Source organism: Echinops telfairi, unplaced genomic scaffold (assembly GCF_000313985.2).
Source record: "Echinops telfairi isolate 266 unplaced genomic scaffold, ASM31398v2 ScPeMD7_7469;HRSCAF=8507_0, whole genome shotgun sequence".
Classification (NCBI taxonomy): Eukaryota; Metazoa; Chordata; class Mammalia; order Afrosoricida; family Tenrecidae; genus Echinops; species Echinops telfairi.
The window spans coordinates 86,363,096-86,383,168 of NW_022111372.1; the positions used below are offsets into that span (position 1 = coordinate 86,363,096).

General features: G+C 39.8%; 1 protein-coding gene across 4 annotated transcripts in view; it reads left to right on the plus strand.

Annotated features, from left to right (window-relative positions):
- The window catches only part of JAKMIP2 (janus kinase and microtubule interacting protein 2), a 211,402-nt gene extending 191,672 nt beyond the window's left edge, over nt 1-19,730 (plus strand). For 2 of the 4 annotated variants that reach the window (XM_004696707.2, XM_045284602.1), the window contains 3 exons: nt 7,891-7,956; nt 10,628-10,698; nt 19,197-19,282. In XM_004696707.2, coding sequence (XP_004696764.1) covers nt 7,891-7,956; nt 10,628-10,678 — 117 coding nt within the window. In that variant the 3' untranslated portion in view covers nt 10,679-10,698; nt 19,197-19,282. Of the gene's footprint in view, nt 1-7,890; nt 7,957-10,627; nt 10,699-19,196 lie in introns of all 4 variants that reach the window. The other 2 variants (XM_045284603.1, XM_004696705.2) reach the window with 1 other exon arrangement.
- The last annotated feature ends 343 nt before the right edge of the window (nt 19,731-20,073 follow it).

A 20,073-nucleotide genomic window follows, 5' to 3' on the forward strand; every position in this document is an offset into this window, starting at 1 on the left:
TGCAGAGTGTCATTTGATCTCTTGCTTGGTTGGTTGGTATTCCATGAATATTGATTGTGGATCCAAGCAATGAAATCCTTGACAACTTTCATCTTTTTTCCATTTTCCTGATGTTATATATTGGCCCAGCTGTGAGGATTTTGGTCATCTTTACCTTGAGTTTTAATCCATACTGACGGCTGCAAGCCTTGATCTTCAAATGCATGTGCTTTGAGTCCTGCTCACTTTCAGCAAGCAAGGTTGTCATGTGTATATCACAGGTGGTTAATAAGTCTTCCTCTAAGCCTGATGCCTCATTCTTCTTCATATAATCCAGCTTCTCTGATGATTTGCTCCGCATACAGATTGAATAAATATGTTGAGAGGATACAACTCTCACACATACTGCTCTTGATCTTAAACCATATGGTATCCCCTTGTTCCGTTCACACAACCGCCTCTTGATTCATAGACAGGTTCTGCATGAGCACAATGAAGTGTTCTTTAATTCCCATTCTTCTCAAAGCTATCCATAATGTTAAGATCCACACAGTCACGTGCTGTTGCATAATCCACAAAATACAGGTAATCTTTGTTCTAGTATTCTCTGCTTTCAGCCAAGATCTATCTGAAGTCATCAGTGACATCCTTTGTCCTATATCTGAATCTGGCCTGAGTTTTTGGCAGTTCCCTGTCAGTGTACTGCTGTAACCATTGTTGAATGATCTTCAGCAAAATGTTACTTATCAATCTTACTTTAAATTGATTACAAATCTAGAACTCTTCCAGTCAGTTTGCCCGGTAGCTGCCTTCCAAAGTTTTTGTCATAAGTGAGCGAATGCTTCCAGTAATTTATCAGCTGGTTGAAACATATCAATTGGTAACTTGTCAACTCCTGGGACCTTGGTTTTGGATAAGACCTTCAGCGCAGCATGGACTTCTTCCTTTGATATCACTGTTTGTTTGTTTTTTATCACATGCTGCCACTTGAAATGGTTGAAGGTCAGCTTGTTCTTTTTGGTACAGTGATTTTTGTGCATTCTTTCCACTGTTTTATATTTCCTGAATTATTCAGTATTTTATGCATATAATATTTCAGTATTATAACTTGAGTATCCTACCTCTTTGGGTTTCTAACTCTGGATATTTGTACATCCCATTAAGAATATTTTACTTTGTCTCCTCAAGCTGCCCTTTGACATTTTCTGTTCAGCTTTTCCACATTATCAATTCTTCCATTTGCCTTAGCTGCTCTACAATTCAGTGCAAGTTTCAGAGTCGCTTCTGACATCACTTTGACCTTTTCTGCCTTTCCTGTCTTTTCAATGACCTTTTACTTTCTTCATGTATGATGTTCTTGATGGCATTCCACGCCTCATTAATATCTTCTGTTATTAGAATTCAGGGCGTCAAATCTGTTCTTGAAATATTCTTGAGATTCAGGTGAGACATACTCTAGGCCATATTTTGGCTCTGGTAGACTTGTTTGAATCTTCTGCAGCTTCAACCTGAACTTACTAGGAGCAATTGATGGTCTGTTCCAGAGAGATCCCTGGCCTCGTTTTACTGCTGACATTGGGCTTCTCCATCACCTGTCCCCACGCATGTAGTCAGTTTGGTTTCTGTGCATTCTATCTCAAGTAGTCCAGGTGTACAGTCACCATTTGTGTTGTCTTTGCAATGAAGAAGTCGTTGGTCTTGCAAAATTCTATCATGTACTCTCCAAGTTCATTCCTATCACTAAGATCATATTTTCCAACTGCTATTCTTTTCTCTTTGTCTCCAACCTTTGCATTCCAGCCATTAAAAATTATCAATACATCTTGATTGCTTGTTTTGTCAATTTCAGACTGAAGATTTTGGTAATATTCTCCAATTTCTGCATCACTAACTTTAGCGGTTGGTTCATGAAATTGTATTGACTGGATTTTTTTGTATGCAGACATTTTTCTCTTTAAAAACTGTGTCGGACTTCAGGATGGGTCTTGAAATGTCCTTTGTGACAACGAATGTGGTGCCACTCCTCTTGAATTTGCCGTTCCCGATGTATTAGGCTGGGTGGTCTCCAGAAAGCAAACCAGAGACACTCATATATGTATACGAAAGAACTTCATATCAAGTAGTGATTTCCTCTCAAGAATGTGTCTCAACCCAATCCAACTCAAGTTCTTGAGTCTGATGCGAACCAGAGCCCTCTTCAGACTCAAGTAGCTTCAGGCCGATGAAGCAGAGGGCTGAAGCAGGAAACCGGGACATCGCAGGCTGGTGATTACAGTTGTGGGACTCCAACGTCAGTGTAAACATGGCTGACAGATTCCAGGTTGGCTGCCTACATGGGCCTCTCCTGGAGGCAGACACTGGATCCAAGAAAGCAGGAAGGCAAGGGCAAGAAAGAGAGGGGGGCGGGGGGGCAGGAAGGGTGCCCAGGGGTTCTCTTATTAAAAAAACCGCACCCCTAGGGAGACATCATCAGGCTGTGACCCGAATGATAGTTTGAACTCCATCCATACACATTCAACTAGGAATGAAGTAAGCCTACAACCTAACCACTGCACCCAGCATAGTAAAACATAAGACTATTGATTCAAAATGTCTGAATGAAGTCTGTTTCACTGACTGATGCCTAGGATATTACTCTTAATGCGTCCCATTTACTTTTTGACTTCCAAATCCTAGATTTATATGTTCCAAGTTGCAATTATTAGCAGCTGGTTGCAGCTGTTTCTTCTCATTTTGAGCCATGCATGCCCCGTCTGCAAATGAAAGTCCTGAAGGCTATACTCCATCAACATCATTATGGTTGACTCTACTTTGAGAAAGCATCCCTTCCTCAGTCATATTTTGAATGCCTTCCGACCTGAGGAGCTAATTTTCTGGCACTATCTCTAACAATGTTTTACCTATCTGCTACGTATGAGTTTTCCAGGATCTAACAATGTTTAGATGCTGTCCATGAGATTTTTTGTGGTTAATTCCTCTGATGTGAACACTATATCCCTTCTTCATAGTCTGTTCTTACTCTGGAAGGTCTGCTGAAACCTGTTCACTTTGGGGGATCCTGCTGGTATTTGAAATTCTAGCGGCATATCTTTAGGAACTATAAACCTTAGCTAATTGATTCTATACCATTATATATTTAAGTTTATCCCCCCTGAAGTTATAACCTTAGTTAGGTGATTAAAGCTAAAGAAGTTGGTTCTGCCTTTTAGCTTTGTTTTAAGATCTTCGGTCTGATATGATAGGCACTTGCTATTGCTGAGCCTCATAGAGTCCCATTGACATTTTCTATCTCACAAACATACGTTCATTAGAATGAGGTGTTTTAAAAATTATTTCAGGTGTCTTTTACTCCTCCCCTGCCCTTTTAGTCAGTAGCTTCATTTCATAGGATTATTTCAGAAATTACTGGCTAGGGCATGGTACATGTTAATATGTAGTTAAGTCTCAGTTCTAGAGTATATCACTAACCATTAGAAATTTCTGCTTTGCTGGCTCTTCGTAAACTCTTAAGCCTAAATATGCATTTGTGTCCTTATCTCGTTCTTCCCTCTCTGCCTTTGTATTGTGTGCCCTCAAGTAATTTCAACTCCTAACAGCCCAAACCACTCAGGCCAGAACCATTGGAGTCTTCTCTTTTACCTCCAGTAGTGAAGACAGCACCACTTCCAACTGACATTTCACCCGAAGTATTTTTGAAACTGGTCCCGCCTATCTGTGTTTGCTATCCCAATCATGTGTGGGCTCTTTTCTTACTATCATGGCTTCCAGTGCTGTCAAATGTGATCTGAGGCAAGCCGACTTCATTATGGGCACATTCCCCAAATCAAACATGCAAAATACTAATTTCTATGTGTTTAAAACCCCACAAGAAATAGAGGAGGCATCGATAGATCTTGCACTCACAGGGCTTAGGGTTTATCAAAGACATAAAACTAAACCAAGCTCACTGTCATCGCATCAGTTCTGAGTCACGGTGGCACGGAGAGCTAGGGATGACGTAGTTTAGAATGTAAGGGGAAAAGCGTATGCCGTTGAGACCTTTGGATGGGGAGCACTTGAGTTTGCCATGTGACCATAACAGATTCTGCTCTGCTTCCTTCGAGTTCCATTTCTGCTCACAATCTTATTTGAGTTAAATCCTATGTCGTTCTCTTCGGGTGCTTCATTAGGTGGACATAGCCTTTCAAAGCTCTTTAAAAATGGAAAACCTGATTACAGAGTATTCTCTGTAGCATATCTTCCTTTCCACTGAGACAGGGCAAGTTTTGGTATGATTTGGGTTTTGAATGATACACCTCTAAGCTATAGTCTGTACAATTGTTCTTCCTAATATGTCCCCCAATGTCTGCTGCATTTACTAAAGTGCTCTCCTTTTACCTGTCCTTCTTCCAGACAGCCATAATGGAGGACACATTGCTGGAAAGGGGTACATCCCATTTCAGAATATATATGTATCTGAAACCATTTATTGATGGCCGTCAGTATATTACCGGTATTAGAAAAGTATTGGTAGACAAAGACATAAAGGTCACGACTTTCATCTATTTTACAGATAAACAAGAACATAGCAAAGACCCAAACGAGCATGTGACTGAGGTATTTTCAAAGAGTTCTGTGGGGAAAATTGTACAATAGGTGTGTACATTCAGGGGTAGAATTGGCAACTTTACACTGACCGGTGAGAGAAGACCTTTCAAAGATGTCTGGATAGCACAAGTGATGAGAAGTAAGCCGCCACAGAGAGATCTTAGCAAAGGGTTCTGAAGAATAGGAACAGCAAGGTTAAGTCTCAATCATGAGAATAAGCTTGAAATCTTCAAAACAGGAAGAAGGTCGGTGTGGCAGGAGAACAGAGCACAGCCAGAAGGAGGTTGATGGGACGCAAAGTTGAGAGGCCCAAATCATGTAGGCTCTGAAAGCAGGCTCGCCCTTTCTTCTTACCGCTCCTCGCTCCCTTCAGACTCAGGGACTGCCGTGAGCAGCATGCACTGCAGGAGTTCACACTGACTGCTGTACATGTATATGGGGCAGACAAAAGAGGAAGACCCATTAGTAAGCTAGCGCACCAGACCTGATAGAAGCTGATGGTGACCTGGCATATTTGGCAGCAGTAGAAATTAAAAGACGTTGGTAGGAAGGGACTAATGTTGAAGTCTAATTCAATTAGATAGCAAAGGGCTGGGAAGAAAAAATAAATCAAGCATGTCTCATACAATGTAGCATAACTCATTCATTTAATAAATATTGATGGGCATTTTCTTCATGCTGAAAGGAGCCCTGCTGGTAAGGTGGGTTAAGCATTGAGCTGCTAAGTGAAAGGGAAGGCAGTGGTTTGAACGAACCAGCTCCTCAGCAGGAAAAGGTTGAGGCATCTGCTTCCATCGAGATTTACAGCCTGGGAAAGCCTAGGGTACAGCTCTCCACCGCCTGACAGATCCACTCTGTGTTAGGCTCAACGGGGTGGCAGTAGGAGGGTCTCCAGGAAGTTGTTCATGATTTTTACATTGCATACATCTTTTACATAATTGTATTGTTCTTTGTGCTTTTAAGCTTCTCTCCCCATATGGTTCTCAGAGTGCCTAGAGATCAGAAACGAATAAATACTTTACATCAATTAAATCTAACCCAGTCCTGAATGTGTAACGAGGTACCCAGTAGCACAGATTAACTGCTGAAAAAGATCATCCAAAAAATAACATGCTCATGAGGATGGCACGTGATGGGGACCCAATGCCCATCTCTAGACAACTGGACATACTTTGCAGAGGGGTAGTGGGGAGATGAGTCACTTAGGGTTCAGTATAGCAATAATGAAACCCACAACCTTCCTCTAGTTCTTAAACGCTTCCTCCCCCCAACTACCAGGACCCCAATTCTGCCTTGCAAACCTGGTTAGACCAGATGATGCACAGCGGTACAGATGGGAATTGGAAACGCAGGGAATCTAGGACAGATGAACCTCTCAGGACCAGGGGTGACAGTGGCGATACCAGGAGGGAAGGGGGGTGTAGAAAAGGGGAAATTGATCACAGGGAGCTACATATAACCTCCTCTCTGGGGGACGGGCAGCAGAGGGGTAGGTGAAGGGAGACGTCGGGCAGTGTAATATAAGATATAATAATAAATTTATAAATTATCAAGGGTGCATGGGGGAGAGGGGAGGAGGAAGGAAGGGGGAGGGGAAAAAAGGAAAATGAGCTGATTCCGGGAACCCAAGAGGAAAGCGAATTTTGGGAATAATGAGGGCAACAAATGTATAGATGTGCTTTATACAATTGATCTATGTATTGTGATGAATTGTATGAGCCCCAATAAATTGATTTAAAAAAATAACATGCTCATGAATTTCTCATTATAATATTTATGTCCATATTCCATAGATATACCAAGGGATTACTTGCATGATCAAAGTGAAAATGTGTAGCAAATTTTTATATTGGGTGTAGTTTTAAAGCATGGGCATCTCTAAAGAAATACAGAAACACACACACCTGCAGACACACACACACACACACACACACCATCAGCATTGTATTCCTATCCTTTCTCCAGCTTTCGTGTTTGTATGAGTTCAAGGTCTCACTCTCACTAAAACACAGCATCTTCTCCTAGCTAAATCTCAGCCCCAGTGTCCCGTCCTTTACCTGCTAGATGCCAGCCTCTCCACCACCTGCAGTCATGACCATCAAAAACATCGGGACAATTACATAGTGGTGATGGCTGCACAGATTCTGAATATACCCTAGACCGAACACTTTAGAACAAATAAATGAAGTGCAGAAAGCCATTGCCAAATGGTTCCTGGGTGCCAAACTGCTGCTTTAGAGAGAAGGGGATGTGATTTCCAACTCCTAGAGTATTTTGTTCCTGTATTATTTTTCCCTCCATGTATGGCATTACAGAAGTCTCTCTCTGTGATCAACTGTTTGAATTCCAGGTTGCCCTTTTTTTTCCTTCTCAGATCATCCTCTGTTTCCTAATTATTCCCAACAGGTGACATTAAATAACAAACTTACAATTTATTAATAAAAACACTTGTAGTCATCAAGTTGATTCCAATTCATATTCATGCGAAGTAATTATAAAAAGCCTTTAGATGGCCAGATATAAATCAAATCAATTAAATTAGTGCTATTAAATTAGTAACATTCTTTAAATAGTTGATAGGTGAGTTCAAATACAATTCTAGAATATTTGGGTTTTCAGGATTATTTGTGCTATTTTTGTTACGCTTTGAAGTTGTCCCTTAATTTATCAGTTCCCTCTATAGAACTTTTGTCAATGTGTAATTTTTACTTTGTTTTAGAGAATTCCCCAATGTTGTTTTATGAAGACATTTCAGCCTAAAACAGTGTTGCTATGGAAAGAAGGTTGAAAAGAGAAGTTAGCAAAAATGAAGTGGTGTTGTTTGCATTTTATGAACTTCAGTCTTTCTTCTGTGGTGCTCCCACTTCTACTGCCAAGCCTTCTGAGAGTGGCCCCTCGATCTCCTTTATTAGGCAGAGGGTCTGTAGGGATAGGCCCAGTGGGAAAAGGTAGCGAATGGTTTTTAAATTATAATCAGTAACAATGATTTTGCATGACAATGATGGGTGATTTTTGAAGCATGCAACTACCTTTTAAAGCACAGTATCACATATGCAGGTAATCCCAGATTTATGATGTAGTTGAGTTATGAAGAACCACATTGGACTTCCATTTTGTTTGTCTGTTTATGTAGTACATTGGTAATATGTAGTACATAAAATTGCAGTGTGTGATTTGCTGATGGTATCATTCTTAGATGTCACTGACAGAGTTGTGGAAATGGAACCCTGTCATGGGACAGAGATGGCCTTATGAAATATATGTGGTTTAGTTAGCCAGTGACTTTTCTGTATACTGATGGCCTCTTCTTATTTCTTTCTTCAGAGAATTAGAGACTTAGAAGATAAAACAGATATCCAGAAAAGACAGATAAAGGACTTAGAAGAAAAGGTATGTGTTAAATTGAACATATGTGGTAACCTTTAGCTCTTTAATCTGAATATACTGTTGATTTTATTTATTCCCTGTGTTTTCTGTTTTTCATCTCAGTTGCTGTGTGTCATTTGTAGCCAGGTGCAGTTACTTAAATTCCTGGTCGATCAGGCACCTGGATTCTGATAAAGGATCTAACATCAGGGCTTGACTTTTTTGCCTTTCGTGTTGATCTTTTTTTCTATGTTTTATTACCTCATTTTCCCCCTCCTTATCTTCATTTGCTTCCCAAAGTTCTCTTCTTTTTATTTTGCTCTATATCATTTGTTCTTTAAAAAACTTTTTTAACACCTTTAAAAATTCCTTTATTTTTCATAAAAACCCTTTCTTCCTTGTGCTACCAGTTTAAGTACAGAATTTCAGGTTGGCACATCATAATTAACCTCTCCTGTTACTCCCCTAGTTGTCTGAAAGGATAACAAGTCATCCAACGTGACCCAATCATTGCTGTTGTGGGCCCCATAGAACGACCCCAACGTGACCCAAACATTGCTGCTGTGGGCCCCATAGAATGAGCCTAAAGCATAGTAGTTATAAAAACAGGGAGCGGGCTCAGGTGGAGAACGATCATTCTTCAAGTTGCTAAACAGGTTTACATAACAACAGATGATCACACCCAATATGCCAAGGACCCCTGTTGGGAAACACAGCAAACATGGGAGAGGGTTTTCTCTGGAGGCCCAGACTGACTAACTAGAAGGAGCTGCCTGCCTCGAAAACTGTAAAGACTGACTCACAATTCCCTTTCTTTATAGGGTTTCTGGGCTTTGAACTATCGACTTTGTAATTCACAACCAACCACTTACCTGAAAACACCACCAGAGAAGCATTGCACACCTTTTCTTTGAAAAGTTTTCCATTTGCTTGATCTCCGTTTTAACTACCTACAAGCCTAAAGGGCGCTTGTATCAGTGATGACCTTTCATTTTGTCCTTGCAGCACTTGAACACTCACTCAAGATACATCCGTATGCTCTCTCTGTTACTGATTTCTATAAGCATGGTTCACATAAATCAGGCAATATCAAGAAGATAGAAACCCACTTAAATTATGTGTGCCACTTGTCCACATGCATAGCCCTCTGCCTTCATCTACTCATTTGATTCTCTTAATCATTCTTTCTGACAGATGGAGCAGAGTACAGTCCATTTTTATACAGATATTAGCGTGATAGCTCAGAGATTAAACCACTTGCACTGCATTACATAAGCAATATTACAAGATTTCTGACCCAATTGCATGATTCACCTACCACATTATATCTACTAAGCATGTTATTGAAAATTAACTGAGGGACAGCTAGCTCCTCATGGCCAGAGAGGCACCTCTGGTATCTGACCAACTGATAGAAGAAGCCTTCCGTTTCCCTTCGCCTCCAATCTCTCTTGCTGGGGTGACGTTATTATATCATTCTCCATCTCAAAAGAATGGAAGAAAAGCCTAGCGTATCTGCTTTTCAGAATAATAAGTTTCCAGTACAAGGCTCTAGCACCATATTTATAACTTGATAATACAATTTAGTCATAGTAACTCAACAGTCCTAGAAGCAGTGATGATAACAAAAAAATATGTAAATAATGTGTCCAGTATAAGGATATACAGGGATACAATATCCAAGGGAATGTTTTGATAACAAGGCAAAAACTTACTCGATGTAATTCACTAAAGGAATCAATATTTTAAAAAAAGCAGGCCTGACCTATGACCTGTGGATTTGGTTACACCGTTACTACCATAATGGTTTGTCTAACCAATTAACTTCTTTTCTAATAAGATTCTTGGTGAAGAGAAGTAAATTGGACTTCATTTAACTTTCACAGTCTGAATGAGGAGAAACCAACCTCAGCTGTATGACAGCTAGAATGTCATCCGTTCATCTTCAGAAATATTCATTGAGTAGAAGCATCTTTTATGTCCGTACGAAGGTGATACTTCTTCAATTGCCCAGAGCCTACCCAACTTACGCCTGCTGCCCATTTCTATAACTAATAGTATATTCTCCCTCTCAGATGTGTTGCGCTATGGATAGTTAATCCTATGTTCAGCTTAGATATGAACACATCCTTCTGTGCCTTCATCCCCAAACCTGCCCCATTAACCAAATCATGACAGCATTGAGTTCAGTACATATTCTGATCATACAAAGGACTTTCAGAAAATAGATGATCTTTTAATTCCATATTTTCCATGAACTTTCTGAAGCTTCCCTCATATCCTGTGGTTTTGGAATAACCTACGCATGAAAGGTAGACATGATGAAGGCTCGTGGGGTAGGAGTGAGGAAATCAGCCCCAGCCCTCTATGTGCCATGGGATTACATGAAATTCGATCATTACTTTAATACCTTGAGCTTTTTTTATTAGAAAATTAGGAACTTAAACCAATTGTCTGTACGACCTCCTCACAATTCTAAAGTATATAAATCACTGTTAGGTTAAGCACCTAGTATACAGTGTATCATTTTCCCCACATACAAATGTATGTTGTTATTGTTTTAGACGAAAAGGTACTTGGTATCTCTATGAGAAGTGATAGGACATGGTCAATGTGGAAAAGCGGAGGTTTTATGCTACCTGAATAGCACTATGGAAATTCAGATGTACATAATCTTCTTCTTTTTCTTCTGCAGTTTCTCTTTCTGTTCTTGTTCTTCTCTCTTGCCTTTATTCTATGGCCTTGATGTCAAGGTGCCTCTTAAAGGTAAGATGCTGTTTCATTCTCGAAATGCAGTTCTAAAAGATAATTGAGATGAAGGGTGCTACATACTGTTACCTTGCCTGTGTTTAGCAAAAACAGAAACAGAAAACCTGGGTTTGCTCACCTGTCCTAAGATAATAAATTGATTCAACCTATTTGAATAGCTAATTAAGTAACAATAATTGAGTAACTAAGGTAATATGTGACTATGAAGCATGCTAGGAAAAGAGAATTGTGGGACCCAACCTTACTTTTTTTCCCTGCTTCACTGGATCTGTGTAAACCCAGAAATCTGTCAGAGGAGGAAGCTTCCATTGTTGTCCCCTGCTAGAGAGTCATGGAGAAGGTGGTCACTCCAAAGTTCAGTTCTCAGGGCTTCACAGTCAACGGTTATAATACTTGTGGAAGATCACAGTCTCTACGTATCTCAGTACATCCACCCTTGTTCCTCAGCAAACAGAAGGAGTTGCTTCTATAGCTGTCAACTGAAAACATATGGCTGTATCTTTAATACAGCCCTTCCACCTTGAAAAGTCCACGAGTCTGTAAATCAGAGAAGCTAACTGCGATTTTCAGAATATTCTCACTTCATCCGATCTGTTTTTCATCAGAACTCAGGAAAGCAGGAAATAGGTGAACATGGACCTTTTACCCCAAATAATATCCAACAATAATTTAGAAGGTAAAAAATAATTTTATTAATTACTAAAACCTCAAATCCACATATCATGGACACATGGGTAAATGACCCAGGACAGTTATTCCCAATGCTACTGAGAACACAAATCCCAAGACCTTCCTTCAGGCTTAATGAATCAGATTACTGAGCATGGAGGTGGGACAGTCAAAGAGGTGGAGGGCAGAATCTAGTCCATATATTGTGTAATAAATGGCTCTGATACCCAAACCAGCAATGGAAACCATGAGTCTCGGTACCATTTTTTTTAATGGGGAAAGTCTAGCTGCTGTTCTATATCCATTTATCATGGTCTTTGCTGTAGCTCATGCAATTTAGCATCTTATATAGCAAGATGAAAAACGGAAAAGAGATACCCAGCTCCCTCTGAGTACCAGCACTATTAGCTGAATGAGTAACAGACGAGTCAAAGTGCTTTAGCATGACCCGATACGAGGAAAGAACTACAGCGATCCATACAACATGTTTCTGTGCTCATCTAAGACTCTGGCTTTAGTCCTTCTTCCTAAAGAACTACTTTTCAGATGGACATCCTTTGAGGAGATGAGTACTAGTCTTATAGCACAGAAAGAAGAGAACTGAGGCTCTTAAATGCCTGAAAATATTTACAATGAAATGGGGTGAGGTTCTGGATTCTCTAGGTAAGGATCAGAGGGACCAGAGGTTCTGAAAAACAAGCTCTCCTCCCTCAAAGAAAGAACGAAATTAACAGTGTAAATAAGGCTCTGCGATAAGTTCTACATGGTGGTTTAAAGAATAACCTCTGAAGTACTAGCTGGACAATGAATGGAGTTGAGTGCCACCAACAATTGTAACCAATGCATGCATGCCACATGCTCTAGAAGGAAGACATTGAGTCGTCACAAAAGCCCCTAGGAGGAGGGTGGGCTTTCATTCTTATATTACAGGCTTCCGTTCTATATGAAACTGAGCATGTTACTCACTCAAGATCCGCTAGCTCTAATGAACAGAACTGGGTCCTGAATGGAAGAGGAGACTTCTCTCAACGTGGAAAACATGTATGTTCAGCTAACACGAGGAAGCAGAGACCTCGCCTTTGATTAGTGCCAGACTAGTTAGCTACTGGGGATTAAGATGAACGTGTACTCATCTCTGTATAGTTTTCCCATTTTGCTTAACTCCTTGGGGGGTGGGCATGATTGTAACTTAATTTGTTTTACCAGCAGGTAGCAGATACTCGACACCTAGAAGTTGTGTGTTGATTCGGTAATACAGCAAAAGTGATGTGAAAATAAATTTAGAGAGTATAAATATGTACAGGAAAATGAGTAGTTTAGAGAAAGGGTTTATTCAATTTTAAAGTTTTAAGTTTTATTCCTGGTTCTGCCATTTGCTAGCTATATGACTTTCCGCGATTTACTTAATGTATCAGACATTAGGTTTCCTATTCCATAAAGTGCTCATCATCATATTATATGCACATGGAGTTGTGTTGTGAGAATTAAATGAGGTTATGAATATAAAGAATGTATCACATTGCCTGGTCTGTATTTAAATAATCAACAACTCACAATTATCATAAAACTATTTTTCACATTTACTGAATTTGAAAGTATTTACATTTTTAATGATAACTTCTAGTAGTATCACGTGATCTTTAGCCTCAGTTCTAAACAAGTAGTTGCCTTTTCATATCCACTTTCCAAGGATTAATCTAGATTAAGATAATGTAAAGGTATAAGACATTTTGGGGAGCTGACCTAAGCTGCTTACACCTCTAAAGCAGGCAAGAGAGAAAAGAGGTAAGAAAAAATGTTTTGTCTGTTAGAAAAAAGTACCCTGCAAATAACTACAATGTTTTTTTCTGTTAGATGAATGATTTATACTATGAGACTAAACCCAAAATTAATGTACATTATATGTAAAGATGTTTCTATTAGCTGCTGTCAATGCACAGCAGAACAAAATGCTGCGTGTTCCAGCACCATCCTCATGATGGGTTGCAGACTGCCCTTGGGATACACAGGGCTGATTTTCGGTAGGTGGTTAATGATCAAGCCTTTCTTACTAGTTTGTCTTAGTTTAGAAGCTCTGGCATACCTGTTCAGCATTAAAGAAACAAGCAAGCCCCCACTGACAAACAGGTGGTGGCTAAGCATTGGCCAGGAATTGAACCTGGGATGAGAATTCTACTTTTGAATCTTTGATGCCCTCTCTTGAGCCTTTACTCAAAGACTAACCACCATCAAGTCAATTCTAACCATGAGCATTTTACTCTGTGATCAATTGCATGCGAGGGTTGAAGAAGTGGAACATGTTCGGGGTGGTCCTTCAGTTTCCAAATAATGTAAGTGATTGGACAGTGGTAGGCCTTACAGGGAGATGTGAAGCTGGAAGAGAGAATGGTTGCTGCTCTTGATTAATGGTTGGTTCTGGTAATTGGGTAACAGTAGTTCACTACAGGTTTTTAATCAATAGGTTCTTGAATACACAGTTTCAAAAGACTCTAAATCACTTTCTAGCAGGTAGGGATATCTTAGCATAGTGAACACACATAGCACATCAATGTGTCTCAACAACAGGTAGATTCTCTGACCCAACCAGTGTGTTCAGTGCTTGAATGCCAGTCACAAGTGAGTGATGATAACATCTTGCTCATTCACCTGGAATCCTTGAGCACACAGACAAGTTTCAGAAGTGATAACTTCAATTGTTCGGATTCAAACCATAGGGATCAGTTCTATTCTGTCTTATTGGTTGTTATGAGTTGGAAAATATTAACACAAAGGCAGTGGTCAGTCAAGTGTTTAGCTCACTGAAATTTGGTCATCAATGAATGACCAATTAGATCATCCCATAATCACTTAGAGTGCCAATTTAAATCAATCTATAGAAATGTTAGTTCATTTTACAGATACCCCTTAACTTACATAAATTAACATTCTGAGAGATTGCTTTTAACCAACTTGCTTTTAAAATAAAAGAAGTTTTATTGGCGGATACCGCCTATCAGACCATTCAGTCATTTTAGGGAAAATTGTGCAGTCATCACCACCCTAAGTCTTCAGAGCAGTTTCCTTTCATACTCATTGCAGTTAGCTCTGAATTTCCCCCTCCTCCCTTGCCGTGCCTCAGGTAGTTATTGATCCAGTTACTATATCTGTAGATTCATCTATCCTGCGCTTCATATACAGAAAATCAAGAAAAACAAAACACAGCCATACAAAGCCAACAAACAAGGAAAACCCCAACAACAATGACCAGGAAAATAGACAAAATCTTCAATCAAAGTGAAAGCAGTAAATATAAAAAAACTGAAACAACTTAAAAATGGGTCAGAAAGGTTTCTCACTTGCTTCTAAATCTAATGTGTGTTTACTCAAATGATGGATTTTACCTCAGTCATGATGGACAGAACCGGAATAAATACCTATGTGTTTTATACAGAAGTTGGACTTTATGATACCATATCAATGGAAAAGTTTGCAAGTAAAAGATATTTTCTCTTTACTATTTATTTTAGATACACATACATACATACCTTAAAGAGCCATTTTTATACATTCGAATCATTTCTTTAAATTTTCTACAGAATGAAGGGATCTCATGAGTTGCCATAAATTTACATTGCTAGCTAGGCTTACTCGTCAGCTAGGTGGCCATCACTAGCTAGGTGGCCATCACTTAGCACACGTTATTGCACTTGCCCTGATGTTGGTGGTCATGTCCAGGTCCACTCACAGTGACCGTATGGACAGAGCCGAGCCGGCTCCGGTGGTTTCATCAGTGGTGAATTTCCACATGAGTCGATCACCAGGGCTTTTCTTCCCCAAGGCACTGGTGGATTCAGACCGCTGATAGGGAGCTTTTGAGTTTAGCCTTTGCACCGCCACTTCCTCCAACAGGAAGAACTCTAACTAGTATTTGTGACTAGTTCTTTGGGGTTCAAAGACAAATGTGAATGCATTCTTTTTTTCTTAAATGGTCTCTCTCACCTAGATTTTATCTTATTTCCTTCTTCTTGTGATTCCATTTTAGGCAGTTTCCCTAACTTTTCATTTAATCTCCATTTTGGAAAGGCCATCCTAGTTTACAAATTTAATCTCATGGTCTCTATTATCTTACCTTAGACTTGAATCCAGTATCCTTTCGGAAGGGGTTCATGGTCTGGTTCTAAGAACCCTCTTTTCTTTCCTTAGTCAAGATTCAATTCCAATGGATGGCAGGGAGGAGAGGGAGAAAATAGGTATACATGCTTCTTAATTCTATTGACAGTGTGTATGGTGTTTCTCTGGAAATTATCGACTGGCTTTTTTTTTTAATGTCTTCCTTATGAGAGGAGCAAAGACTGGCTCTACCAGAAGACACACTTGTGAGACATTCTTCAGAAGGCTGAGCACGCTCACTATTCCCTAACCGTCTGAGGGCACATTTCTTCTGCCTGCACTGTGGTTCTCACTAGTGGTGCTACTCCCCAAAATTCATAGCTGACCTTTAGGATGCAATCTGGGCAAAGGAGATGGAAACATCAGTTTGTATAACTTCCCTGACTTTAGGCACAAATTTCAGGTTATGAGCTGTTCCCCAAACCATCTTCCATTCAGTAATTTGTTAGAAGATATTACATCAATCTTTGAAAATTACTCTACACTCAGTTACAATTTATTTAGGAGAAAGGATACAGATTAAAAGTAGGCAAAGAAAGAAACACATGAGAGAATCCAGGAGAAAATGCCAAGTGTGGAGCTTCCGCTGTGCTTTCTGCATGGGGTTAGAACAGCAACATTCTCTCAATATTGATATATTACAATATGCATAGAGTCTTAGCCACCAGGGAAGCACTCCTACGCTTTTATTACTCAGAGTTCCTATTGGTGATCCATCATGTACTGCCACGTGGCTAACATTTCGTCTCCAGCCCCTTCTGAAAGGTGGGTGAATACCTTTCTTCTCCTGCCCTCCGAAGATTAGAACTAATAGTACATGATCCCATATCCCCATCTTAAATAATCATCTTAGATTTTTCCAGTGAGCAGAATTCCAAGGCATACAAAGATGCTTATTAGAATGGACATTCCAGGGGCTTTAAGATCACTTTCTACTAACCAAGGGAGTGGGAGTGGGAGTGTTGGGGACGGCCTGGACTTCTCTTTGAGCAAGGTTAAATTTTCATTACACGAGAGATGATTAACTGCATGTGATTTCCTCTGTCCTGCTTTTCCACCACTCTCCTATTAGCTTCTCAAACAGACCAAGGAAGACAGCATGCCTGTGTTTGAGCAGCACCATTCAGGTTAGATTCACGCAAGCATCCTCTGAGTCTTTGAGTTTCCCAAACACTGTAAGGCTATGGATGATTTCCTTCGCAACATCCTTCTGGCCCCAGTGACTGTGCTTTTTCCTCTTGATCCTTCTTTGTGGCTCCATCACTTTTTCATTTCAATCTAATCTAATCTTGGAATCAGAAAATGTGCCTTTGCAAACATACCGTCCCCCTCCTCCCAAAAGAAAAAAACAAAGCCTCAGCTTTTTCTCAAATTTCTTCCGCTTTGAATGTTGCTCACCACTTAAATGGCTCCAGTAAAGTGCTGTTACTTATGAGGAGCAGTATTTTATGCATAGGGAAATTGAGGTGTGTTAGGTGCCATCGAGTTAGATCTAACTCATAGTGACAAAGCGCTGCCCCATCCTGCGCCATCTCTACCATTGTAATGTTTGAGTCTAGGGTTGCAGCCACGGTCAGTCCAGCTCCTTGAGAGTCCTCCTCTTCTGTGCTGACCCTCTGCTCTAACATAGATGAGGGATTAGTCTTCTTTTGAGGGACTGGTCTCCAGTGAGACATTTTTCACAGCATGTGAAACAGTCTCACTCTCCTCACATCTAAGTAGAATTCTGGATTCATTTCTTTCCAGACAGATTTGTTTGTCCTTCTGCAGTCAGTAGAACTTTTCAGCATTCTTTGTCAGCACTATCATTCAATTGAATCATTTCTTCTCCAATTTTCCTTGTTTGTTACCCAGCTTTCACACCCATATGCCTTGTTTGAAAACACAATGACTTGCATCAGGTGCATTTTATTCCACAAAGTGCCATATTTGTTCTTTTACATTGATTTAAAGAGTTCTTGTACAGAAAATGTGCCTAACACCATATAATGTCAACTTCCATCCTTTCTCAATTGATCTTGATGCCGGTAATTTAGTTGCAGTCCACACTGAAGCTGCAGTCTTTGTCGTCAATAATGCAGCAAAAACCCACCTGGCTTTCAGCAAAGCAAGCAAAATGGTGCTGTTGACATATCAAAGGTGATCATTAAGCCTTCCTTCAATCCTGAAGCTGTGTTCTTATTGTAGTCCAGTTTCTCAGCATATAGATTGAATAAGTATGGTGAGAGAATACAACTCTGATGCACACCTTTCCTGATTTTAAACCAGGTAGTATTCCATCGTTCTGTTTGAACAATTGCTCTGGATCCAAGTAAACGTTCTACATCAGCACAATGGAGTGTTCAGGAATTTCCATTCTTCCTAGTGATCCACATAGTCAAATGCCTCGACACAGTCAATAAAACACGAGTGAACATATTTCTTGTATTCTGTACTTTGAACCAAGATCTGCCATCAGCCTTAAGCAACTTAACTTTCTGAAACTGACTTGAATTTCTGGCAGCTTCCTTTTGATATACTATTATAGTTGTTTTTTTATTATCTTCAACAAAACTTTACTTGTTTTATTGATGATATTGTTTAATTATAATTGTTTAAGCACCATTTCTGCATACTACTGAATCACCTTTATTTGGAATGGGTTCAACTATGGTCTCTTTCAGTAAGTTGACCAGGTAATTTTTTTCCAAGTTTTTTGAAATAGAATAGTAGGTACTTCCAGTGCTTCATCAGCTTGTTGAAGTATTTCAGCTGGGACTCTCGTACTAATATGTGGTCAATGTGATTCTTATGTATTTCAACATATGGAGGAAGAGCACCTCAGAGGACACGCAAATACAACCGAGGGAAGAGCTGCCTCCTCAAAGTGGAGTTGATCTCAATGACAGCGATGGAGGAAATTTTTTGGAACCTCCATTTGCTGATGGGGCATGATTCAAAATGAGAAAAACTGAAGTTTACATAACTTGGACCACTTGTTCTTGGGAACAGCCGAAAATGGAAATCCCATTTTCCTTGATCCATGTCTTTCACACTCTAATGACCACTCTTGAGCAGCACAAGAAAGCACACCCTCTCTCTGCCATTTCATTTATCGGTTTTATTATAAGAGAGAATTGTGCCGTATTATTTTACCCAAGTGAAGACCTGAGAGGTTGCCTTAAAGAGGAAGTCGTGGCATGCAAAGCCTAGGAAGAACATACACTCAGAGATAACTTGGTGTCACCTAGGCTACCCTCAAAGCTACGTTCACAGTGAACCTTTCATCCAGCACTTTAGGGTGGAAAAAACCTGGCAATATTAGGGGGGAGATACAACATACAACAATATCTTTAAAGAACACGGGGACTGCTTTTAAAGTAACATCTTATGTGGGACATAATTAGTCAACTGAGCTTCCTAAGGGCATAGGCTTGGAAGGCCCCAAAGAAATAAGCAACAACCATAATCGATAATATCATTTACTATAAACCAAGAAGTATGTGTTAAAACAATTTTAGAAAATGTTGCTTCTATTATTTCATTGGAAGTGAAGTAATTAACATTAGAGAGGTCATGTAATTTGCACAAGATCATACAGCTTGAAGAGGTGGTAAGGAATAATTTTTACAGATTTCGTTTTTGATTCAACTATTAGGAGAAACGATGACTAAACAATGTTTCCCTCTGTTTTACAGAGTAACCGACAACTTGGAAAAACCCTAGCAAGGCATATGCTTCCAAACCTTCAACGATGGCAAAATTGTTTACACCAGTGTAAGGGAGATCAAATACTAAGAACTACTCAGTAGCCAGGACTACAGCTGTGTATTTTAAAGCCATTATTTGAGGTTTCTTACTTGACAGTTCCTACATGACCCTGTCGAAAATCTACAATATATGCTGCATTTAATGAAACATGTATATGTCAGACCAGAAGAAAAGAGCTATAAACATATATTGTGTAAAGAAAATACAACACGGAAATCAGTTTCAGCAGATCAAGCAAAGATGTGTCTTGGGCATGGAACCAAAGTTACAATGAAACATTTCTGCCCCTGCTGTGCAGGGGGGTCATTTTAATGTAACACCACACCCCATGGAAACACTAGTCCTGATAATAAACATAATTTTGAAAAAAAAAAATGGTGGGTGGGGAATGAAGCACGAGGAATACCTATGAGGAGCTATTTACAATAAAATGTTTAATTGAAAAGTCTGGTTTCTTACTACAGGGATTTGCCTTTCTGTCTGTATTGTTGTTTAAAACTCAGGAACAGAGACACCTGCAACGTGAATGGGAAGAAACGGATTGTCCAGTTTGGCTTTCTGCAAAAGGTGGAGTGTGTGGAAGGCGTTCCACAAATGACAGATGAGAAGTGGATCACAGTGACCCCAACAAAGTTGGCAATCCAGGCCAAGGAACAAGTGAACACATAAATATTAAAAGGCCAATCTGTTGCTTCTCTGGCCTTCTCTCAAACCCACTTCCCTCCACAAACTACAGACATCTCATTCATATTGAAAATTAAGATGATTTTCTAAGTCACGAGCTCCCTGGCTTAGTTATTAGAT